This window comes from Periplaneta americana, chromosome 3 (genome assembly GCF_040183065.1).
Source record: "Periplaneta americana isolate PAMFEO1 chromosome 3, P.americana_PAMFEO1_priV1, whole genome shotgun sequence".
Taxonomy (NCBI): Eukaryota; Metazoa; Arthropoda; class Insecta; order Blattodea; family Blattidae; genus Periplaneta; species Periplaneta americana.
The window spans coordinates 139,406,891-139,433,827 of record NC_091119.1 but is presented as its reverse complement, the minus strand read 5'-3'; the positions used below and the strand labels follow the sequence as shown (position 1 = coordinate 139,433,827).

General features: G+C 34.6%; 1 protein-coding gene across 1 annotated transcript in view; it reads left to right on the top strand.

The window, feature by feature from the left end:
* Positions 1 to 20,423, top strand: part of LOC138697054 (uncharacterized) — an 82,686-nt gene extending 62,263 nt beyond the window's left edge. The window contains exons 4-5 of the mRNA XM_069822649.1: positions 9,114 to 9,179; positions 20,386 to 20,423. Of these exons, the coding sequence (XP_069678750.1) occupies positions 9,114 to 9,179; positions 20,386 to 20,423 (104 nt within the window). The remainder of the gene's footprint in view (positions 1 to 9,113; positions 9,180 to 20,385) is intronic.
* Positions 20,424 to 26,937: the final 6,514 nt, after the last annotated feature.

The window sequence follows — 26,937 nt, the reverse complement described above, 5'->3', positions numbered from 1 at the left end:
GAATGATCCGCTGGTGTGCCGAGAGAAAATTAAAATAGTAAAAGTTGTCTTAGCACAAATTGGAAAAATAAAAGTGTAGATATTGTACCAAGCTTAAACGATACCTGTCGTATTTTACTTATATATATATATATATATATATATATATATATCAATGAATCAATTGACAAGTTGAATTGTGACCTAGCCGTGTCTCCACTTGGGCGGCCAATTTCGGACTCGCACTTAATCCAAGTAAGACTCAAGCTATAATTATTGGACATAAGCGTTTAGTTAACTCCCTTAATAACAGTAATCTTTCAGTTGTTACCCTTAACAACACGTTAATCCCTTATTCATCTGTCGTAAAAAGTCTTGGCTTCTTTTTTGATAATAATCTAAGTTGGAATTTTCACGTTAAAGAAAAGATAAAAAAAATCTGTTCCTCCATTCACTGTTTGAGTCGCTTGAGAAACTTCTTGCCCCAGCAACTAAAACTTACCCTAGTACAAACCCTAGTAATGCCGCACTTCGATTATTGTGACTTTTGTTAAGTGACCTAAGTTCTGAACTGTCAGTCAAGTTAAGGCTGGTTCACAATAAACCAGGAAAGGAAACGATAACGAGAACGAGAACGGAAATAATGTTAAATGTATCTAAGTGTAAGCATTCACAATTAACTATTGTAAATACTCTCATTTAGATACATTTATTTTAACATTATTTACGTTCTCGTTCTCATTGTCGTTTCCGTTTCCGGTTTATTGTGAACCAACCTTTACAGCGAGCTCAGAATATGTGCGTCAGATACGTGTGCAACATCTGACGATATGATCACATATCACCGTCCTTCGCAAGTTTTTCGTGGCTCCGACTTAAAGAACGCAGAACTTTACACTCTTTGTCTTTACTCTTTCGAATTCTGCACACCTCAAAACCAAATTACCTTTCGTCTCGTTTCTCTTATCTATACTCTAACCACGACGTAAATACCAAATCACTTATCTGTGGCACGCTAAGTATACCTCTTCATAGAACATCTTGTTATTCATCATCTTTTACAATATCCACCTCGCGTCAATGAAATTCCTTGTCACAAAGTATTAGGGGCTGCAAGACAATAAACACCTTTAAAAACAGCTTAAAAGATAACCTTATTAGCATTTCACTCCAATCATACTGACTTAAACTATCACTGACTACATTGTTACTTCTTTCTTTAGACATCATCCTGATAGTGCTGTATTTTTTAAATTGTCTCATAATAATCTCTTTCTATTATCTAATATTATTTGAAATATATTAACATTCTATGTATTTTAGCTTAATTCTGTTACACAGTTTATTTCAGTGTTTAATTAATAGTTCATAGTATTTTGTTGTTTAATTCGTAAATAACTCTTGTATACATGTAACTCTCATCTAAATCAAATTGTTGAATTTTTTGTAAGTTCATGCATATGTATATATACTTTTTGCTGGTTGAATGGAAGAGAAGGCCTTACGGCCTTAACTCTGCCAGCAAAAATAAATCATTATTAATATTATTATTATTATTATTATTATTATTATTATTATTATTATATACGAGAGACGCAATTGGACTGCTAAGAACAAATGGCGAAAGATACCTAGAGAAGAATAAAGAAGTATAATTATGCAGTATTTGTAGACTTAGAAAAAGCTTTTGACAGAGTGGATTGAAATAAACTGATGGGGATCCTGAAGACAATGGGTGTGGATTGGAAAGAGAGAGAAGACTATTAGACTAAGTAATCTTTATATGAAAAAACGAGTCAAATTCAGGATAGGAAAAGAAATGTCAGAAGGAAGTGAAATAGGAAGAGGAGTACGTCAAGAATGCCCTTTATAACTTACCATTCTACTTGTAGGATTTAGTGAAGAACTCTTTTCGGAACATGGCAGGAGTGATAGTAGGAGGGAGAAGAATAAAGCGCATAAGATTTGCTGATGATATGGCTTTGTGAGCAGAAGAGGACATAATACTAAGGGATGTGCTACTGAAGCTAAATGCCAGCTGTGAGCAGTATGGGATGAAGATAAATGCAAATAAGGCAAAGGCCACGGTCATAGGAAGAAAAATAAAGAAGGTAAACTTGCGAATTCTAAATGAGGCAGTAGAGCAAGTGGACAGTATCAAATACTTGGGGTGTACTGTAAGCAGTAACATGAGCTGCTGCCAGGATGCATCCTGCCTAGAACTCGCGTTAAGGAATGCGCGCTGTTTCGAGTCCTCATGGGGGAAGAAATTTTCTCATGAAATTTCGGACAGTGTATGGGACCGGTGTCCACCAAGCATCGTGATGCACTTGGCGACTTACGTTAGGTAGTGAAATCCGGTTACGAAAGCCAGCTATAACGGCTGGGAGGATCATCGTGTTAACCATACGATATCTCCATTCAGGTTGGATGATCGTTTACCTCTGCTTCGACATGTGAGCGTGAGGCCAGCAGCCGGCTGGTCGGTCTGGGCCCTTCATGGGCTGTAGCTGCACGGTTTAGTATTATTATTATTATTATATTTGCGAATAATATGTATTTTCTTTCTGAGCTTCTCAACACCTTTTTCCTCATACGTCCTTTTATCTTTCATCACACTCTCATTGCTCTCTATGTTGACTCAATAACAATGCATGTATATTCATATATGAGGCCTCGTTGTCCTCATTAAATACTCAAGACAACCTATATTATGTAGTCAACATGTAGATACCTCGACATTCATTTCTTTTGTCGTACCTATGCTACTCCTTCTCTTACTTGTGCTTTTATTTTATTCTTCCTTTTTCGTTCTTATTAATCTTCCTCTATTCTTTCTTCTTTTCAATCATCCTCACCTTTCCCGCGTTTTCTTTCTTTACTCTTTCCTTGTCATTTTTCGCCTACTTGTCTTTGTTATAAATGCTATCGTGTTATTCTTCTTTCAGCCATTAGCTTGTTTTCTTCAGTTCACTTTAACGGACTCCTGAGAAGCCACACAATTCTAGACGTAGTTGCTAATTACTACTTCTCTGATAGAAACTGTTGTACGTCATGAAGTGTTGATATTAATTAGTGATTAAATATGGGAAGTAGAATAAATTCAGTATAGAATTGAATTAGCGCAACATCTCAGCTACAGCTCAGTTGAGAACTTTTTTAAATGAGAGATTATCATAGATTGTTGAGAGATTACGGTACATTTGAGACGAACAAATCGGTTATGAAATAATGTTTTTCGCCAATTTCACATTTTTGTTTTCTCTCTCATCTGTTCTATAGCATCATTAACTCTGCATCATTGTACAGGGATATCATTTGGTTTTTACTAACATTTCCAATATTAACCTGACTATACCTTTGGATTAACGATTGAGAACCGGAAACACGACCGAAGTTTGACGACACTAGTATAAAATACAATACAAATAACTTTACTGGATATAGGAAGGAAGAAAAGTAGTGCATCTATTTACGTATACAAGGAAATGTTACGATTTTGAGTTTGACTATTTTCGTCGGGTTTTTATTTAATCAAAATACAGTACAGTATTAACAGTAAGTGTTTTTACTCACTAAATGAACTATCCAAGCGGAAGTATTTATTATGCAATGTATATTATACTGTCTACAGCACATTAGCATACAATATTTACAGTGCATTTAAACTGTAAAAATAATCAAAATATGGATATTTAAACAAATTATTGAAAATGGTGTTCCTTCATTTCGATACAGACTTCAGTTCTTTTGTGCATATTATCAAAAACGTTTCCAAGCACATCTTCTGAAATTGAATGTAATTATTTAATTCTTCTATTGTTGTAAGATGTTAAGCAAACACAACTGTTTCACAGTAACCCCAAAGAAAAAATGCAAAGCACTCAAATCAGGCGACGTGGGGGAGCCATAATCCTACGCCTGTTGAAATAATTCTGTACCTACTCTACAGCAGTGTACTACCTTACATACTGTCAATTCAATCTTCACTTCTGCCCGATCCGCACAGATAAATTTACTCAGATATGCTACCTACTGTCCGTCCATCTGGTTATATAGGAGGGTCTTGGAAAGGCGGGAAATCACGTAACAATTACTTAACGAGACTATTTTATTTAAATTATTTTAAATAGTTGTATAATATTACGTAGAAGCCGAATTCCTAACAGAAAATGTTTTCAGAAAAGAGCTAAGACAGCCCAGCCACGAGCCTTTACAGAGGGGCCAACAGAAACAGGTGGGGAAACCGAGATGCGTCGCAACTAAACGGACACACAGTACTGTGCGAAAATATGATTCAATAATGAATGAATGCTCTTTTTTTTCGCTGAAAAATGTGATCATATTTCTGGAACATACTATACTCACTCACTCTGTACTATTTACTATGACCGTAAGACGACTTTGCGGCTTTGGTTTGTGTAAAAGTTTGCTACTAGAAGGAGTGGAAGTGAAGGACATTAAAAATCTCAGGTACTGTCCAATAAAAGTTGAAGTAAAAATAAAATGATGTCCCTGTACTATAGACTCTGAATAACTTTCGAAATTTAAAAAAGTTGTTGAGTTGAGAATAATTTTAATGGAGAGAATTAAGTGTGATAGACTTAAGCCAGTGTTTCATTGAGGCTGCGTGGACACGGAGCGCGACTCTTCGCTGTGGAAGCAGCGAATTATGTTAATCTGTTGAGTTGTCTACATTCCAGAACCAGGCTGTGTTTGTTGATCTCGTTCCGCCCGGGCTTCAAATCACAGCACCGCCTCTATTAGGGCGTGATGAGCGAGACTTGATCTGCATTATATTTTTGATTTTGAGCTTTATAAACAAGTGGAATTGCGGAAAAAAGAACCCAGTTGTGAAATATTAAGAGACGTTTCTAATGATGAGGAAACAAGTGGATATTTTTAATTTACGTTCTTAGAATAATTGTAACTTCGTACATTTGGCCAAAATTTAAATACTGTTTTTGAATTTTGTAATGTAAGTTAGAGTTGGTTAGTTGTTGACATTTCCAAAAATGGTTTTTTGCTCGTAAGACATTTCTGAACTCCGCTAGTTTTGAAGTATAATAATAATAATAATAATAATAATAATAATAATAATAATAATAATAATAATAATAATAATACTTACTGTACTTACAAATGGCTTTTAAGGAACCCGCAAGTTCATTGCCGCCCTCACATAAGCCCGCCATCGGTTCCTATCCTGTGCAAGATTAATCCATTTCTATCATCATATTCCACCTCCCTCAAATCTATTTTAATATTATCCTCCCATCTACGTCTCGGCCTCCCCAAAGGTCTTTTTCCCTCCGGCCTCCCAACTAACACTCTATAAATATGCATTTCTGGATTCGCCCATACGTGCTACATGCCCTGCCTATCTCAAACGTCTAGATTTAATGTTCCTAATTATGTCAGGTGAAGAATACAATGCATGCAATTCTGCGTTGTGTAACTTTCTCCATTCTCCTGTAACTTCATCCCTCTTGGCCCCAAATATTTTCCTAAGAATCTTATTCTCAAACACCCTTAATCTCTATTCCTCTCTCAAAGTGAGAGTCCAAGTTTCACAACCATACAGAACAACCGGTAATATAACTGTTTTATAAATTCTGACTTTCAGATTTTTTGACAGCAGACTAGATGACAAAAGCTTCTCAACCGAATAATAACACGCATTTCCCATATTTATTCTGCGTTTAATTTCCTCCTGAGTGTCATTTATATTTGTTACTGTTGCTGCAAGATATTTGAATTTTTCAACCTCTTCAAAGGATAAATCTCCAACTTTTATATTTCCATTTCGTACAATATTCTGGTCACGAGACATAATCATATACTTTGTCTTTTCGGGATTTACTTCCAAACCTATCGCTTTACTTGCTTCAAGTAAAATTCCCGTGTTTTCCCTAATCGTTTGTGAATTTTCTCCTAACATATTCACGTCATCCGCATAGACAAGAAGCTGATGTAACCCGTTCAATTCCAAACCCTATCTGTTATCCTGAACTTTCTAATGGCGTATTCTAGAGCGAAGTTAAAAAGTAAAGGTGATAGTGCTTCTCTTTGCTTTAGCCCGCAGTGAATTGGTAAAGCATCAGATAGAAATTGGCCTATGCGGACTCTGCTGTAATTTTCGCTGAGACACATTTTAATTAATCGAACTAGTAGTAATAATAATAATAATAATAATAATAATAATAATAATAGTAATAATAATACTAATAATAATATATTTATTGAGCTCTTTTACACAAACTTGAAAATTATATAATTTATATTTGGTTCAGTCCTGAAAAAACCAAATCTTGTGCTCGAGAGTATTCTTGGAAACGTAACAGTAAAATTATATACATGAAACTCATTAAAATAATATAAAGAACAGGGTACATTAATAAGATTAATTATAATATAAAAATCCAGAGAATATTCATAAGAGTCTGTTACATAAAAGTGTGCAAAAATAATTTGTGCACTTTCTTTTTTCAACCCAAAATCATTCATTTTTAGTTCCTAAAATTAGGTTCGAGTGTCACCTCACACAACTACAGGAAATAGACGGAGAGAAAAGGTCAATATATCTTCCTACTGTGGATTTCTATAAAGAACGGTACCAACTAGATGATATAGAAATCAGAGCCTTCTCGTCAGAGCTCGGGCCACGAGACGAAAGCTGTCGGCTCAGATTTTAAAAAATTTTGGACTTGGCAATAAATTTCTACAAGATGCAAGCCTAAAGGCTATTAAAGGCTCTATTGAAATTTTTAGACATAATTTCTATAGCCAGTTGTAATATTTTATTTCAGTTTTTTTTTTATACATTTCTATATGAAGCTTTATTACTTTGTAATTGTACGGTAATTTATCTTTCCTCTGTCAGCTTTTAAGTCAGGTTAAGGTATTCATTTTGTTAATTTTATTTTTTTACACCTTTTGTTGATTATTCTTTGTCTTTATGGCAGCTTCTCCTTATAGAAGTAGAATAAAATCAAATAAAATAAAACAGATGAGGATAATTACTAACAAAATAAATGTATAGTATTGGGTCGAAATTAGAGCTATGCTTCAGACCAGATTCGGTATTAACTTTTCTTCAGTTAGTGGGTGAGAAATAGCATATCCGCTTGTAGAGTAAGTACAACAATTTGATGACTAATTGCAGGGTTGTTTCCGATCTCTGATAACGAATTTGAATGACGTATTTTGTGCTAGGAATCACACGACAGCTGAACTGTAGCGCGAGATGACAGACCAGTAGTGAGTGATCTCAAAGTCAGAATGCACGGCGGCTCATAGCAGAAATTCCCAGGAAAATCGAGCCTTTTTGGGTGGGGTACATAACAACACTTTCCGATGTCAAGTACAGTTAAGTGAAAATAAAAAGAAGCCTGCAATAAATGAGGTTTCGTTATTTCCAAGAAAGGCATCTTCTGTGTACTTAATAAAATTGGTAAAGCTCGAATGGGATTAATTTGTATCATGTCTTGGGGTGCGGCGACTTGTGACGAGAGGTGGATTTGCTTACTTTTTCCAATCTGGAATTAATTCCATCCGAGTTTGCCAGTCTTATTAGGTACACATAAGATGCCTTTCTTGGTAATAACGAAACCACGTTTTTTTGGAGGCTCATATGATTTTCACGTAACTGTACTTGGCATCGGAAAGGGTTGTTATGTACCCCTCCCAAAAAGGCTCGACTTTCTTGGGCATTGCTACTGTGATACACCGTGCACTCTGATTATGAAATCACTTTACTACTGGTCTGTCACCTCTCGCCGCAATTTAGCTGTCGATGTCGGTGTGATTCCTGACGCACATGACGTCATTCAAATTCGTTATCAGAGATCGGAAACAACCCTGTAGTTTTAGTTTCGTGATAATATATGAATAATGTATAGCCTTGGGCCGAAATTAGAGCTATGCCTCAGACCAGATTCGGTATTGCACTTTGCTTCAGTTAGTGGGTGAGAAATAGCGTATCCGCTTGTAGAGTAAGTACAACAATTTGACGACTAATTAGTTTCATTTTTGCGGTAATTTTTTAATAATATACTATATATTCGTAATTATTTTCGATGTATAAAACTTTGATATCTTTATAATTATAGGAGATTTTTTTAATATTCCAAATGCTTATATAAGCAAGTTTTAATTATCATCCTATTAAGTTGATTCAGGAAGAATAGAACAGATTTTGTTATACCTCCCCAACCTATCATTCCGTACTGAATAACCGACTGGTCTAAAGCTATAGAATTACATGTTACAAGGAATCGTAGTTACTACAATTTATAGCTATATCAATGTTCTTAATGTTTCTCCCAACGTAAGTTTTGGTCCATTATAATGCATAAATATTTCACGTGTTCACATGCGAGAACTTTAGCACATAAGGATTATAATTCGAACAATTTCCGGTATTTAAAGTTATTTTGAAATTATTTTCATTTAGAGGAAATCCTGCTTTATTTAAAGAGAAGGTTATAACGTAAGTCTAAATATTTCTTAGGCCACCGATTTTTGTGAACATAAAATAACACAAGAAATTATTACAAAACGCGGATGCCTATTTCATGTGAATTTATTCTAAATCAGTTACATACATCTCCTTAAACCGTACTGCTCACAAAAAAGATAAAATTCTAGTTTTTGAGATTAAAAATATTATCCTTTTTACGATTAAAAAAGAAAAGGTTCTTTTATTTATTAAAAAATATAACAAATTATTTTATTTATTATGCTTTTAATAGTACAGAGCGTTCTCCGGCACAAGATGTGAGATCGGGTGATCTTCCTGGCCACGGAACAGGTCCATTCCTCTCAATCCATAGTCTCGGAAATTTCAAGTCCAAACGTTTGGGATAATGTACAACGTGCATATGGGCTGCAGCAGAATTCAGTCGTGCCTCCCCAAAATATGGCTTATGTCAGTGGTTCCCAATAGAATTCTCGTGGTCTCCCATTGTGAGGAATTCTGTGACTAAGCCTGTTAGACAATTAGTTCTTAATGAATTTTTTTGTTTGGTTACAGGTATATAGACTATTACATGATGCACATGTTTAAAGTACTAAATAACGAGGCAATCTGTATAATTTATAATTATAAGTAAGCTAACTTATTTCTTTTACAGCCTGGATACGGAAACGCGAACGGGACGCTCAAAGGAAAAAAGAAAAGAAACGACTTATGGAAGGGGGTGAGTCTTACATAATGTTTTCTGTTTGGTGAATTACAGCTCGAGCTGTGGCATGAAGAGAGATAAGATTAAGACCTTCAAATATACGCAAGGAATGACCAGAATGAGCCATACTTAAACTTCAAAAGGCTTGAAGTTATCAAGGTTCTAATTTTTCGTCTTATTTCAAACACGTAATCTTATTGTAAAAGGGTTTCTAGATTTATTTGGTCGTCTTTGTATTTTCCTTTGGATTTTGATTGGGGGTCTTGTCGTCACAGAACGTTTACTCGTAGTTAAGAATCAATTAAATGTTTGGTGAATTAATTCAATCTTTTCCCCAGATTCATGCATCTGTATTCTATACCGTCTATCCGAAGTTAGTAGCGACGGAACACTGCGTAAAAGCACATTGGGTTTTACAGTACTGTGAAACGCTGGTTTTTCTGTTCTGTATGACAGCATATGAATAAAATTCTAAGGACTGTTTATATTATTTCGTTTTTATGGAGTAAATCTTGATATTTTGTCAGGAGAAGATACTTTTTGCCTCTAACTTGTCAAAGAATGGCGATAATTGTATATTATTTATCTGTAGTGATTTTGAAACTATAGGTCTCGCAAGCAGGGAGTACTGACGGTAGGAATGCGAACGAAACATTTCGATAAGGAAGAGCGTGCGACAGGAAAGGTCACGAGATAACTGGAATGATATTCAAGAGTACAGTCGGAAGAGAAACGACATCGATAGAATCAGTCTTGCATTAAGATAGTTTCATTACGGTTTTAGTTTCAGTTCCACTGCATGTGAATACGTGTCTTGATCCAAGTGCGTTTATTTTATCATGTCGTGATGGAGCGTTCCCTTCGCAGAGTATCATTATTTTATTCGTAAACTTAATGTTGCGCGTTTAATTCGCTTCGAATTTTTCTCTTGCTACTCTCTTCCTTTCCACAGGCGATGTCCCCATCTGTTCATCTTCTTGGAAGAGGCAGTACTTCCATCGGCCCGCATCTCTCGCTCCCTCGGCGTGCCTACATACACACGTCAAAACAGTAACGCCATCACTGTTTTTCGGTAATCGTTCCTTGCGCGAGCTACACATTAAAATATTATTTTTGTGACATTTATTTTCAACGTTTAGAATATTTAGCTACATAGTCCGACGTTATTTAATCGTCTCTAATTTATATAGATTAGACAAGGCTAAACTGAAATACTACTTCCTCTTTTTATTACATTAGCTAGCGAGTCTGTCTTTTATTCATGCAGTACAAGCTAACATTTTATACACTAAGTTTCACCTCAGCCTTACTCTTTTAAGAGGCTAGAGACATCATTTTTTAAATGAAATTATGATAATGCATTACATTTTTATATTACTATTTGAAATGTCTAAATTCGACGTATATAAACTGGGGAAATTTGTAATACTTTTGTGCAAGATTGTGTAAAATATAATTCCTAAAGTTGATTGAAAGGGCAACATCATCGCCTTTTCCTTTGCATTAGCCGATAGATATATTATTGTAATATATCGAAGTACATATTTCCTTGCAGGAATTCTGCGTTATATGATGAAGGATGAGTGGAGCGGAGAAAAATTCTCTCCGGGACCGGGACTCGAACCCGGGTTTTCAGCTCTACGTGCTGACGCTTTATCCACTAAGCCACACCGGATTCCAGTTCCGATGCCGGATTGAATCCTCTCAGTTTAAGTTCCACCTCTTAGTTTCCCTTTAGTGGCCAACCCTCATGTACTGTGTCACAGATGTGTGACAGTGACACAATGTCCAACACACTATGTGCAGAGGTGCACTCATTACAGTGATGTCAAAGCAAGCGCATTTTTCTAACCTTACGTCGTGCGCGGGCAGCAAGCGCTAAGTATGGAAAGAGGAAGGGTTGTGTATAGCCCTATGAATAAGCAACTTGTTGGATTAAGAAAACAGTGGTGCACAAACTTCAAACGGAACGTGAAATTTTATGTCGTTATTTTTATTATGGCTTCTTTCTGTTTAATATTATCTATATTGTTTGTCAAACAAAAATACTAACACTGATTTCTTAATATTGCACTTGTGCTGTAAATCTTAATAACATAATAGAGAGTTAAAAAGGAATATGCACTTAAATTCCATAGTAGTATAATATTACATTGTATTAAGTGGATGAAACACATCATTCATAAAGAAAATGATATTCCAAAGAAAGAGATTGAGTATGACATGATAAGTTGGAATTTATATTGATGGTATCTTTAGTCTTACAAAAGTATTTAATAAACTAATCAAAACAATATTACAGTACAAAGCAAAGTTACCTAGGTAATGTATATGTTTTAAGTGTAACTAATATTACATAACAAAACTCTTATCGCATTATGCTTTTAAGGTGATATTTGTGAGCAACTTCCTATTATCACAATATTAAATTATTTTCTCGAAATCTGCTGAAGCTATAGAGCTCACATTTTTACAACACATGGGCACGTATCTTTTGCTTATGATGTAACAGTAGTTGCTTTGTTAATTCATTTCCTTACAAACAATTTCCATGCGAATATTTTCAAAATTTTCAATACACCATCTTCAGTAATACGTATATACGGTATATTAGATTTACGAAAACATTCTGTAAGGCTACTAAATAAATAGGCCTATAGCTACCAGAAAATTTCACTTTTCTATACGAAAAGTTGAGAAAATATTTGTTTTGAATAAAAAAATCAAACTTGTGAAAAATGAGCATTAAAATTAAAACTTACATTCCTATAATGCACTTATACTTCTCAGGCAAATCTAAAAATTAACATAGATACAGTTTTAATAAGTTCTCTTCCCTTTATCTATTGAATCAGTGCTGGCCATCCCTGAATATAGCTCGACCAAGCGGCATATATCACCTCTTTCGTCTGTCTCTTTCCTTTCCGCTGTAAAGCGCTCAGGCTCTCCTGGGCTCTAAAGTGTGCGCTTGTTCCTGTGGGCATCAATTGACATGCCTGTTGTACATTGTGCCACTGTCACACATCTGTGACAAAGTGCATGAGGATTGGCCACTAAAGGGAAACTAAAAATTCGAACTTAAACTGAGTGGATTCTATCCGGCATCGAAACTGGAATCCGGTGTGGCTTAGAGGATGAAGCGTCAGCACGTAGAGCTGAAAATCCAGGTTCGAGTCTCGGTGCCGGAGAGAATTTTTCTCCGTTCCGCCCATCTTTCATCATACGATAGATACCAGTTCCCAAATGAAATGCATACTAAAGGAAACGAGAACGTCGCACGCTGATAAGATGAAAGACGTTCGTGCAAGTGCAATTTAGACGAGTCCACTTATACTCGTACAAGGGAGGTGGGGTACTCAAAATTAGAAAAATGGAAGAATCTGTTATACAAGGTGTAAATGATATAAACAGCAAAAATGATATGGGCAGTACATATCGGTCAACGGAACATAAGTATAGTGAAATTTAATTATTTCTTATAATTTTATATTCAATTTGTAAAATAAAATGTTTTTAAGATTGATAGTAGTATAATATTTGTTTACATTTCGACTGAACGTGAATGTCATTGCGCCCAACATACAGTATACCAATACACAACACGGTAACAAACGACTGTTTCAGCGTACGTATCGGATAAAATAAATAATGACTGTCTATTCTCATAAAAAAATAGATTAACAAAATCACTCAATTTTTTTCTGAGAAAATCTTGACAGTAACACAAAAACCATTATTTGATTTTTTTTCTTCAGCTATGTATTTATGCTTTACCACCAGTATTTTTTGACAATTTATAACATTTACATTCTGTATATGTGATGTAAAATTTTAAATTGAAAACATTTACAAGAATCAGTATCACTTTGTTAAGAAAACGATAAAATGGTAAGCAGAATAAGCTTATATGCGTGCCTATAACAAGCGAAGAAAACAAAATAATAATGAAATTAAAAGTGGTGGTCTGGTAAAACCAAAACGTGCCAAAATAGTGGAAAAGATCGTGTGAGAGAGTGCAGACAACGCAGAAAGGAACGACAATTTTACAATATGTAGTATCTACTTTAACTTTAATGCGCAAACTGTAAATGTTTGTTAAAGAAAGACAGTATTATAAAGGATATTTTAAATATTTTAATAAGCAATTTACTAACAATACGTCTGGTTACATTTATAATGAATGTGACAGGCAGTGGTACGAAAAAGACTTAATTAAAACCTTTAATCTTTTACAGTATATACAAAGAATAACGAAGTTCCATTCTACTACTTTTTTTATATGTTCCCCTTTACTAATGTATTTCTCTACACACCTCCATAGTTTTTATTGCGGATTTTGTCAAGATTTGTTTTCGCAACCATTACTTAGAATGTTGTCATGAATTTAATCTTCACTTATAAAAATTAAGTTGCTTTGAAAAGCCAGTTGAATTCCCCCAACGTGTAAAAAAAAAAAGCCTTTCTATTGCAGTTTTGTGCTCGTGATGCTGTGCTCATACGTTAATATTCTCGCGTTTATGAATCGACATGATATTCTCATGGCCAAGCGTCGCGCTGGGGCTGGAGTACATAGTTTCATCATCTGCTGTATGATGTCGCCAGTTACAACGCTACCACTGTTGTATTGAACTTTCACAAGAGATGGCGGCAGATCCCCGTTTACTCTTCGACAAACGTTGTGAGAGTTTTAATCGATACAAGAGATAGTACTATGTAGCTGTACGTAATTTGGTTTAGTTTTTGTTCTCAGTCCTTCCTCTTCTTCATCGTTCTTTCCTTTTCATCTCCATATTGTTCCTTCTCCTCTTATCAGTAACGTTATTTATCTCATTTCTCGTTCTTTTCGTCCTCCATTTTCGATTTTAAAATATTTCTCGTCTTTTTGTCCATTTTTTATTTTTATATTTTTCCCATTCTTCCTTTTGATATATTTCTCGTTATTTCTGGTCCACTTTTTTCTATTTTTACACGTTTATGTCTCATACATTACCTTATTCGTTTCCTATTTTCATATATTTCTCATTTTTTCTCTTCCTATTTTTCTGTTTTTATATATTTCTCGGTTCTTTCTCGTCCTAATATTTTATGCATTTCTTGTTCCTTCTTATCATGCTCCTTCTGTTTCTATATATTTCTCGTCCTTATTTTTCTGTTTCTATATATTTCTCGTTCTTTCTCGTCCTTATTTTTCTGTTTATATTTCTCGTTCTTGCTCGTCCTTATTTTTCTATTTTTATATATTTTTCGTTCTTTCTCGTCCTTATTTTTCTATTTCTATATATTTCTCGTTCTTGCTCGTCCTTATTTTTCTATTTTTATATATTTCTCGTTCTTGCTCGTCCTTATTCTTCTGTTTCAATATATTTTTCGTTCTTTCTCGTCCTTATTTTTCTATTTCTATATATTTCTCGTTCTTGCTCGTCCTTATTTTTCTATTTTTATATATTTCTCATTCTTGCTCGTCCTTATTCTTCTATTTCAATATATTTTTCGTTCTTTCTCGTCCTTATTTTTCTATTTCTATATATTTCTCGTTCTTGCTCGTCCTTATTTTTCTATTTTTATATATTTCTCGTTCTTGCTCGTCCTTATTTTTCTATTTTTATATATTTCTCGTTCTTGCTCGTCCTTATTCTTCTATTTCAATATATTTTTCGTTCTTTCTCGCCCTTATTTTTCTATTTCTATATATTTCTCGTTCTTGCTCGTTCTTATGGTTCTATTTCTATATATTTCTCGTTCTTGCTCGTTCTTATTGTTCTATTTCTATATATTTCTCGTTCTTGCTCGTCCTTATTTTTCTATTTCTATATATTTCTCGTTCTTGCTCGTCCTTATTTTTCTATTTTTGTATATTTCTCGTTCTTGCTCGTCCTTATTCTTCTATTTCAATATATTTTTCGTTCTTTCTCGTCCTTATTTTTCTATTTCTATATATTTCTCGTTCTTGCTCGTCCTTATTTTTCTATTTTTATATATTTCTCGTTCTTGCTCGTCCTTATTCTTCTATTTCAATATATTTTTCGTTCTTTCTCGTCCTTATTTTTCTATTTCTATATATTTCTCGTTCTTCCTCGTTCTTATTGTTCTATTTCTATATATTTCTCGTTCTTGCTCGTCCTTATTTTTCTATTTTTATATATTTCTCGTTCTTGCTCGTCCTTATTCTTCTATTTCAATATATTTTTCATTCTTTCTTGGCCTTATTTTTCTATTTCTATATATTTCTCGTTCTTGCTCGTTCTTATTGTTCTATTTCTATATATTTCTCGTTCTTTTTGGTCCTTATTTTTCTATTTCCATATACTTCTCGTTCTTGCTTGTCCTTATTTTTCTATTTCTATATATTTCTCGTTCTTGCTCGTGCTTATTTTTCTATGTCTGCATATTTTTCGTTCCTTCTTGTCCTTACTTTTCTATTTCTTTATATTTCTCGTTGTTGCTTCTCCTTATTTTTCTATTTCTATATATTTTTCGTTCTTGCTCGTCCTTATTTACTATTTATATATATATATTTCTTGTCCTTACTTTTCTATTTCTATTTCTATATATTTCCCGTTCTTGCTCGTTCTTATTTTTCTATTTATATCTATTTTTCGTTGTTGCTCGTCCTTATTTTTCTATTTCTATATGTTTTTCGTTCTTTTTATCCTTATTTTTCTATTTCTATATATTTCTCGTTCTTGCTCGTTCTTATTTTTCTATTTCATCGTTCTTCTTCTTCCTATATTTCTCTATTTCTCGTTCTTACTCGTCCTTCTTTATCTTTTTCTACATATTTCTTGTTCTCTGTCGTCTCCCCTTTTCTATTTTTTGTATTTCTCATTCTTTCTCGTCCTCGATTGCAATTTTTATATATTTATTTTCCCTTCTTGTCCTATCTCTTGTTTCTATTTCTATGTATTTCTCGTTTTTTACTTTTCTCTTTCCATTGTTATACATTTCCCGTTCTTTGTAGTCCTTTTTTTAGTTTATTGTTCTTTTTTTCTTCTCATTCTCCTTTCCTTCCCTCATATCCTCTTCTTCCCTTTCTCTATGCGCTTTATCCTCTTCCCTTTGTATCATATCCTTCTTTTGCCTCTCTAACCTTCTCGTCCCCTTTCTCATCATTTCCTTCCTAATCCTCTTCTTATCCTGTCTTTTTCCTTATTATGCTTCTTTTCTTTCTTATATTCCTTTTTGTCTATAACTCCTTGTGTTACTTCTTTCCTTTCCCCGAGTCTCTTTCATGACGAACCATGTACATTTCATGAAGACTATAAAATTTCTATGTATGATTCTTCCTTTAAGTAGGCTACATTATTGTAAGTTAAACGAACGCACAGTGTCATATCAGCATATTACGAGTATCATGATATATTGTGTTATTAAACTTTGAGTATTTCAAGATGGAACTAGATTGTTCCTATTAAATAATGGTCAGATGTATATAGTGTTTTCAAACTAAAGATTTTCAAACTGCGTTTTGATCAGAATTTTCGGTGAATTGCTGAAATGCTGTATATGGAAAGATAGTATTATCATAAATTGAAAATAGTAACAATGTATAATTACCTTGTGTTCACAGTTTTCGGTGAATTGCAAAGATTTTATATAATAGTCAGGTTTCTTTTAATCACACCTTAAACATAGTAACAATAAATACAGTTTACCTTCTCGGAAATCAAGACAATTTTCTTCAAGAAATAGTCATAAAGGATACATTTCTACAGCGGTAAATAAATAACAACTTCGAATAAAATAAACGATTCACGGTATAGGCTAGATGACGAACATATTTCAGTTTCCATACGTAATGTGAATTAGATTTAAATGTATATAATTTCAAGAAATAGAATAATAAATTGACCGCATTGCCGTAGTAAACGAAATATTTGCATGTTCTGCAGAATTGTGTATAATTTTGTTTTTCCATTTAATTCGTTAGGATATATGCAATGTTTTATAATTATCCATCTCTATTACCTCTTTCCTCGATGTCAAACGACATCTTATTTATATCGTGCGTGTTCACTGACTTATCGATTCAGCAAGCTTCAACTCTGCACCAGTAATTTAATTTTTGAAGTGCTGCTAAGACAAGGAGGATTAAATAATAAAACTAGGAAGAATAAAAGCTATAAAATGTGAAAGTGGGATCTGTAAGAGGTAATACATACTTTAGTACAATGCAGAAAAAAAAGTAACATGAAGGTGTCTATAACAAAATCTAAGTGAATGGTGATAAACTGATAAGTAAAGACTCAATTGGATGTTAATTGAAAATTGAACGTGTCATAATAGAACAAGTTTTCTTCTAAATATATCTGAAGATTAATATTACAAGGCAAGGCCTGAGAAAATAAGTTTTCAATTAGGTTATAAAAGCATCAAGTATTAGAATACTTAAAAGACGTTATTTGGCACAGTAACTGTCTGAATTAAGAAACTAAAACCCGCATCTACATCTGCAAAAGTGTTTTACAATTAGTATTAACTTACGGCTCTGAATGTGTAAGTGACACAACAGAACTAAACAAATACTGGAAACTTTCGAAATGAAGACTCTTGGACCCAGTCCGTAGCCAAGACATGAAATATATTTGTAAAATAACACCAATAAAAACTGAGTCCAACAACGAAGGACAAGAAGGGAAAATAAATATATAAAAATTACAGAAGGAGGACGAGAAATAATGAAAAATATATAAAAATAGAAAAAGAAACACGACAGAGAACGAGAAATACATAATAATAGGAGGGCGAGAAAAGACGAGAAATATGTGGAAAAAGATACAGAAGGACGAGTAAGAACGAGAAATAAGTACATGAATATAGGAAGAGGAAGAACGATAAGTATATAGAATTAGGAAATTAAGGACGAGCAATATATAAATATAGGAGGAGAACGAGAAAATCGAGAAATATGTAGAAATATAAAAAGAAGGACGAATAAGAACGAGAAATATATGGAAATATAAAAAGGACGAACAAGAACGAGAAATATATAGAAATATAAAAAGAAGGACGAATAAAAATGAGAAATATATAGAAACAGAAGGAGCATGACAAGAAGGATAATAATTTATTTCTATAAAGCTATTATGATAGTAGGAAAAATTTCTTATTAGTTATATTATGATTAAAAGGTGAGAGTTTCCATATATGACAATCAACAATCCATAATCTGAAAGGACAAATTAAATTCGTAAATGATTAAAATGGCTACTACTAACCAACAGCGAGCACACTGTGTTCTTTGATATGCTAAATTTGAGAGTGTTAAAAGAGTTAAAAGGGAATTTCGACGTGAGTATGGTGTGCTTAATGTATCTAAATACGATTCCATAATGTTGTGGTATCGATCATTTGTAGAAACAGGTTCTGTGTTAAAAAAAAGAAACAAAAAACCATGCAGGAGGTCGCAGGCGAAACCCAGTACGAGAAGCAGCTATCTTTTGGCTTGGTCCACAAACTCCCCAAAACTAATTCCTCCTGACTTCTTCGTATAGGGTTTTGTTAAAGACATTGTCTATTCACAGAAACCCAGGAACACTGATGATCTAAAAGTAAAAATTACTCAAGCTTTTCAACAAATCACCCCTCTTATGTTACAAAGGACATGGGCTGAATTGCATCACCGTTGTGAGTTGTGCAGGGTGCGCAATGGGAGTCATGTTGAGCTCTGAGGAATCTCCCATCTTTCAGTGTTGTATGCATAAAGTTTCAACAAATAAAGTTCAGTAGTAAATGTTTTACCGTGTTTTTATTTTATCCACACCCAAACGGACCACTCTGTATACATATATATAATGTTGTAAAATTACAAATTCATAAGTGCAAAAGAATTGATTATTAAAAAGAAGGGATTGATTGCAAATTAAGAGTCCACTGCAAGAATGATGGATGTCATTTGGAATACATTTTGCAGGAGAAGCAATTGAAAGTTTGAAATGCTTGGTGCTCAAAGCTTAACAGTAATTTTCCGATTATTACTGGACAATGACTATCAGTGTTAATGGCATATAACTCTCTATGTACATTCTATATGTCTTAAGCTATGCATTGACAGTCTTGGTTTATTTTCGACAAGAAAGTGACATCCATCATTCTTGCAGTGGACTCTTCAAATGTAATCCGCGCGAGTACTGGCGTCACAAATTATGGTACAAATACTGAAGGGCTAATTAAGTTTTAGTATCTATTTTAAATATATCAAATTATTTGAAGTGTTCCTATGTCAGATGAATGCAATAGACAGGACTCTTTTGCGCATTCAAGGAATGCTCTCTTTTATGACGTTCTGCCTGACAGTATTCTTTATCACTACGGGAATAACCCTTAACATTAATTTCATTTCCGGAGGTATTTGACAGAATTAATCCAATTTCCTTTCGTCCAGTTTCACTTGGAAACATACTCCAACCTCTCAGATATGAATACGAGACCATTCAACATGTCTTCCTACCCATTTTCCGTATCTAAAATTCCATTTCAGAGGAACATCCACTGCAATCTTGTGAAAATAACCCATACTGTTTGTTTGTTGTATAATAAACCGTTTTTCCTTTGCGAAGTATAAAACTGTGATCTGCCATGTCTGCATTCCAACTGAGTTTCTTTCTCCGCGGTTTCCATTAATCTTGGCGCGCCTCTCCCTCCTCCGGATGCGCCGTGAAATATTGCACCTCTTAATCAACGGAGCGAACCCCGGCTGTCGCAGTCGGCAGCAATCAGCTACTCTGTCATGCCGTAATTACGGACACGGAGGGGAAATATTTTTATACCTCTGTTTTAACTACAAAGGTATAATTGGCATCTCAAGCATTTATCACAACTGAGTTGCAGCTCAGTTTTTGGGTCCTTGAACAACCTCGGTAATCTGCCTGAAATTTGAACCATCATCTAAAATCAATACATTTTGTATTGGTTGATTTAGAAAAGCTTGTGACTCCGTCCCACTAAAGAAATTATGGGAAGTATTAAAGAATAAAATAGAAAACAAACTTCTTGTAAATGCCATAGGCAAATTAAATGAAAATGCAACCTCTAGAATAAAGATTGAGAAGAATGTTTCGGAGAAATTTCTAGTTACAAAAGGCTTACGTCAAGGGTGTAGTTTATCCCCAACTTTATTTAAGATATATATACAACAAGCTTTACAAAATTGGAAGAAGAAGTGTAAAGATATGGGAATACCTACCTACTGAGAATTCTACAATTTATACTCTGTTATTTGCAGACGACCAGCTGTTACAGCACAGGACTATGAGGACATAGAATATATGACCAGAATCTTATAGAAGAATATAATAAACGAGGTTTAAAAATAAATTTAGAGAAAACACTATATATGTCCTACGGGGAGGAAATGAAAGATTTGGTTTTGGAAGATGGAATGGGCTGTATCAAAGGATGTGAGTAGTGTGAATATTTGGGGGTAAAAATTAACTCAACATACAGCCAGGAAAGTGACAAAATATAGAATTCAGAAAGGTAGATCGGCAATAGCTATGTTAAATGGAGTTTGGTAGGATAAGACAATAACAATTGAAACAAAACTCCAAATCTATAAATCTATAATAAGGAGTTCTATAACACATGGGGCGGAAACGTGGCATTTAAACACGAATCAGAGATTGAAACTCCTGTCCACTGAAATGAATTGGTTTAGACGTTCCACTAGACATTCTAAATTGGAACAAAATTCTAAACTCAACCATTAGACAAGAAATGGGAGTTAATAATACATTGTTAGATTTCGTTAGCAATTAGAATAGTATGGCCACATACGTAGAATGCCAGAAATATGATTGTCCAGACAGATTTTGGAATTGATTCCGCCAGGAAGAGGAAAGAGGGAAAGACCAAGGAAAACCTGGATGGACGATATAAGAAGTGGAATGAAGGAAAGGGGTTTGGAAGAACGGGATTTGGAGGCAAGAGAAGAATTGAGGAAGAAGATAAGAATTTAAACACTTTGGATACAGGAAGATGTAGTTTACATTGTAACCCTGTTAATAAATCTAAAATCGTTGAAATATTTTTCTAATACGGATGAGCGAACAAAGATCCTCCTGCACTGCAAAGCAATAGTCTATACAGGGTGTTTCAGGGCATCTACGATAAATTCTCGTTATCGATAGACCTCCCAATGAGGATCATTTTTCGTGACACAACCCATGCTCTCTGATGCCTCGTTTACGAGTTACGCGATATAAAAAGAAAAACAGGGTTTTAATGACATTAATAAATAATGAAATGAATTATTCTTCAAGTATGTTTGCTGACAAGTTACAAGTGTTCAAAGTTTATATCCTGAACCTGATTACATTCATTACACCGTCGTAGCAGTAGTTGTCGGACTCTGTCGAACATTATTAGTCTGTGTCGAATTTGATCAAAAGCAGTGAATATTTGGACAGTCAGTTCCTGTTTGGTGTCAATTCGAGTGGTGTACACTTCACATACACCTTCCTCCAAATATTAGGAGCGTGAAGTCGGGGGATCACTGGGGCCACGCAACAGGTCCCGCTCTCCCTATCCATTACTCCATGTACATGTTGTTCAGAAGTGCTAGTACAACCAGGCTGAAGTGCATCGGGACGTCATGTTGGAATCACATGTCCCCGCACATCGTGAAGGGTTCATCCTCCATGAGCAGCAGAAGCGGAGTCCGAAGGGCATATATATATATATGTTGTTCATGTGTTTGCATTAACTTTGATTCTTTATGCATACATAGAAAAATAATCCAAGAATTTTCTTTAAACCAAAGTGCTTTGTTTCTTACATTTTGAAAAAAATCTTACATTGTGCAGGTAATATGCTCGTATGAAGGTAATATGGCCAGAAGAGACAAAATTAATTATTTTGGAAACAAAAACATTTATTGGTGATTGATGAAATTTGGATTGAAAATAATGGTTCTTGGTTTCAAAAAATTATTCCCAAAAATTATTTGTCTATAAAACATTTTAATTTGAAAAAAAAAATGACAAAACTAACAAACACAAATACACACACACACACACACACACACACAGAGTGATTCGCGAGGATTTATCGTCACTTACGGAGCTTATTTCCGAAGACATTTTGAGCAAAATATTGTGACAGCGACGTGAGATTCGAACTCACGACCAGCGTCCCGCAAGAGAGAAGATCGCGCGGAGCACTTTGGGACGGCGCGCGGCGGAGAGAAGAGAGGGGGTGTATTACGTCAACGCGACGAGAGTGCGCGCGCATCTGGTGCTGGTAGAGAGGAGAGGGCTCTGGATTTTTCTGGAGTGCAATGTCTGGAGACGCGTCGAACTTCGAGGCTACGTCGCTGTGATTATAAAAGAAGAAACGCCAGCGAACTCGAGCAGTTTTCAGTTGATTAGTCAGCCAGTCAGTGAGAAAGCCAGAGCAAGCAAGCCAGTCTTGTGTACCGGAGTTCGACTCGAGTGTGCGTCCGCAACTGTATCAGCATCCGAAGGCCTGAGTTCGAGTGCAGTGGACCGCAGTTGGAGGGACCTGAGTTCGAGTGCAGTGGACCGCAGTTGGAGGGACCTGAGTTCGAGTACAGTGAACTGTCTCTGAAGGTCTGTGGTTCGAGATACTGTGAACTCGAGTGACTGAGCTAGAAGAACTGTGAACTGAGAACTGATAGTTCTGATTTGTAAATAGTGCTTTGTAAATATTAGTTAAGATTAACAGTTCATTGTTGTTCGTAATAGTCCAAGTAAATTGTCATCGTCGTCAGTGATGTGCTATAACGAATACTGTATTGAGTGAAAATTCTATTGTTGACAAGAGCGTTTAAGGCGAATTGTAGAAAGGAATTATTGTTGGAAGAATAAAATCCTATTGTTGAGTGGAAATAAAATTCACAATATGTCATATAAACATTTGTCCTAATCTCAATATTTTCAGAGTTACACTAATTTGAAGTTGTTAGTAAAATACCTTTTTTCTTTAGTTTTAAAGGTAAAATAATATTCCAAATAGAGATTGAACTATTCAGAAGTATCATTTCTTTATTTGGCTAGTGATCTGAAGCTAAAAATTTATTGTTAATTGCTTTGTACAGATATTGTTTTTTTTTTTCAATTTTTAACTAAAAATGACATCATTCTTACGCACTTATCACAAAAATGGTTGCAAATCATACGACTCTAGGAACTTGACTCTTTACAGTTTAATTATGCATAATAATTTACAGTATTAAAGAATTTACAAGAGTGGCGTGATTTGTAACAACTTTTGTGATAAGTCGTAAGAAAAATGAAATTTTGTAGTTAAAAATCGAAAATTTCATACTCCATCGGCAAGTCTATCGTGCTATCAAAAAGGAGTGCGTTATATGGCAGTAAAAATTTTAATAGCCTCTCTATCGATATAGAAAATGAAACTCAAAACATAAAATTATTTAGGGCCAAATTAAAGAAGTACCTAATTTCTCACGCCTTCTATTCTGTAGGTGAATTCATGACATTCAATAACACTTCATGAAATTGATACTAAAACTATGTGTTGTACTAGTAGACTATATTGTAAATCTCGTCTGTATATATTTCATCTAGACTGTGACTATAAATTAAGATTTTATAATAGTATTAAGTTTTTGACTTGTTCCATATTCTAGCTGTAAGCATGTATGAATACCATGGAATGTTAATAAAAACAATACAATACAATACAATACAAAAAAAAATAATCTGTACGAAGCAACTATGGAATTCACAACACATATTAGCTTCAAATACTAGCTAAGTAAATAAATGATGCTCTTGAATAGTCAAATTTCTATATGTAATATCTTTTTACGCTTTAAACTAAAAAATAATGGTATTTTACAAACAAATTCAAATTAGTGTAACTCTGAAAATATTGAGATTAGGACATTTTTGCTCAGAATGTCTTCGGAAATAAGCTCCGTAATTGACGGTAAATCCTCGTGAATCACTCTGTATGTATATATATATATATATATATATATATATATATATATATATATATATATATATATATATATATATAATTGGGAGACAAATAAATAAGTCTTTTGTGCGAGATCGTGCGTATTTGCTTGGTTTCCGCACAAAACCAATCCGCGGTAAGTCTAAAATTCCACATTCAGTATTCCCAACCTAACACACATAACAATTTCCCTCTTCTTACCGCTTAAGTGACATATTGATTTTACTGCTTTAGGCTTTTAACATATTATTTTTAGAGACGTTCAATATAGTAATAATTATAAATTGGAAACTTACCACTGCAATTTCACCTAAATTGCACTGTTGATTATTGTTTTTAAATATTTGCAAAAATTAAGTGAATTCTATAACTCCACTAAAGTTACTGCATTCGTGATGCATGTAACATTAAGGAAGCCGTTTGTTTTAAGTTCGCATTTATAGACCGAAGGAAAAAAAAGACAGACATATATCACGGCCTGCTGGAGTATAGTAAACACAGAAAACATTTTAAAGCAACAATGTTGAAGACAGATATTTTTGTTTTGCAAATTTGCCGTCATTGAACAGAAACCAAGATGGAGATTTCATTGCAACTAATTAGAAATTCCTCTTTCAGGTATGTAATAAACGATCTTCGCACAAAATAATGTACGATACACGAGCGGTATGTTTTCTTTCAATTCTCGGAAATTAAAAATCTCGACTACTTTTCGCTTTTTCAAACTTTTCCTCGAACATGAAAACTTCAACATACCGCTCTTGTAACGCACATTACTATTTTGAGTCCAACACATTCCTCATGCATGTACGTACACACCAAAAATTGCACAAAGTCGCATATCCATGTGGTCATGTTACCTGTATCCAGCACTTCTCGAAAAATCAGTTCAATAAGAAATCATTTTAAATAAGCTTTGGATGTCTGTGATGAGCAATGTACAGGTTATAAAATGTTATATAGAAACCATAATTACCAATTGCTTGAAAGGAAATACAAAACAAACTTACCAACAGCAATATTATAACACCGGCTTAATCCGTTGCCACAAATCAAATAAAGAAGACTTATGGAAGCAGTTTTGATATTATCCACTAATGTCGGTGATTATGTACACTTCTTAACACGTGGTTCGACATTCTGGTACTAACGTTTGGTTATTACATCATTTAGCTATAGAACAGTAATGTGGTCATAATACCTGCATTGGTTTAATTTGCATCACATACGTATTGTAAAACGATATTGCTTTGAATTACATCACTATGTCGTAGAACTTCATTTCTGAATACCACTTCTCAGAAACAATGACTTAGAAGAATGTGTGGCAGGAATTTATCCCCGTCTTCATATCTATCCGTGCTCCAACTGTCGGGTTGCACTAACTAATGCCTCCCTTATCAGCACAGAAGTCCCAGCGCATTCTCGTGGTTTACAAAAGCTTTCCAGCACGACTCACTCGAGAAACTTGGATTTTAAAACGAACGACAAAAAAATTTCAATCTCACAAAGGCAATTTTTAAATCACATCCAACTTCCATTATCTTATCCTGCAAACGAGTTCACGGTTCAGTTGTGTTTGCTTTGCCCTTGTTTTGAATCTGAACTTTATTCAAATGTCTTGACAATAACAGACGAGAATGAAATAATTTGCAAGTATACCGTGTGTCTGAAAAGCAGAAACTCTCTTAACGTACATATTACATTTTCAGATTAATATTAAGGATAGACGGAGACGAAATATTAAAAAGAGTTGAAGGAAGTATTATGTCGGACAGAATCTACTTTCAAGCAAATTAATTATTCTTCTGGAAGATTCTCGTAAAAAACTCTCCTCTTTTCTACAGATAGAGTGGCGCAGAGGAAGTAGACAGAAAGAACTTGTATACTTTGTGGACTTTGGCACTAGAAAGACTTAATGTGGAGGGGTAAGATATAATGTTAAATTTTATAGGAAGCTAATTGGACTGTGAGGCTGTTCTTAAAGTTATGGACAGTTGAGATTCAACCTAAACCAGGGACAAGATCCGTCGATAAGTCAGGTCTTCGCACGCTGCCATATTTGCGCCAACTCTTAGGTTTATTTACATTGCGCTATGGTTGGGTTGTGGAAGAAATTTGTGTTTAAATTTATATATTTCATAAAATAAATTTCCAAAACAGATATTTCGATAACTTTCGGAGAACGTTCTGCTTGACAACAGCCACCGATGGCGCAAAGATGGCGGACATTAGTGAAATGGGATGAGAGGACTTGACTAAGAGCTGTTCGACAGCGACATCTAGAGACCTTGACCAGGAATACAGAACTGGCGAGAGAGGGGTAGAGAGCATGGGGAAAGCGTTGGTTCCCCGTCCACAGTCCACCGGCGTTGAATGACGTATCTGTGGCCCGTACGCAATCACATAAGACAAACACTGAATACAAATCCCTCCCCTACCAAGTCAATGACGCGGGGATGGAAGGAAGGGATGAGTGACGTATCCGATGAGTGACGCAACGCCACAATTGTCGCCCAGTTATGCAAGCGTGACCTAGACTCTTCCAGTCCGAAGATAGTCGCTCTACCGACTGTTACGTCTACAATTTGACTTATTTTGTGATATAGAAGATAAAGTGATATCGAACACTAAAATATATAGTTCTTTGTATTCTGGAGGTGTCAGATTCAATGCCATTTCGATTAAGGTTCGAATTTTTCGTAGTTTCCCAAGTTTCGTCAGAAAAATGTCGGAATAGTACCAATGACGAAAGACCATGGTCCTTTTCCTATACAGAGTGTCTGAGTCTGAATCAAGACGTTCATAAATTGTTTTAGGCATCACGCAC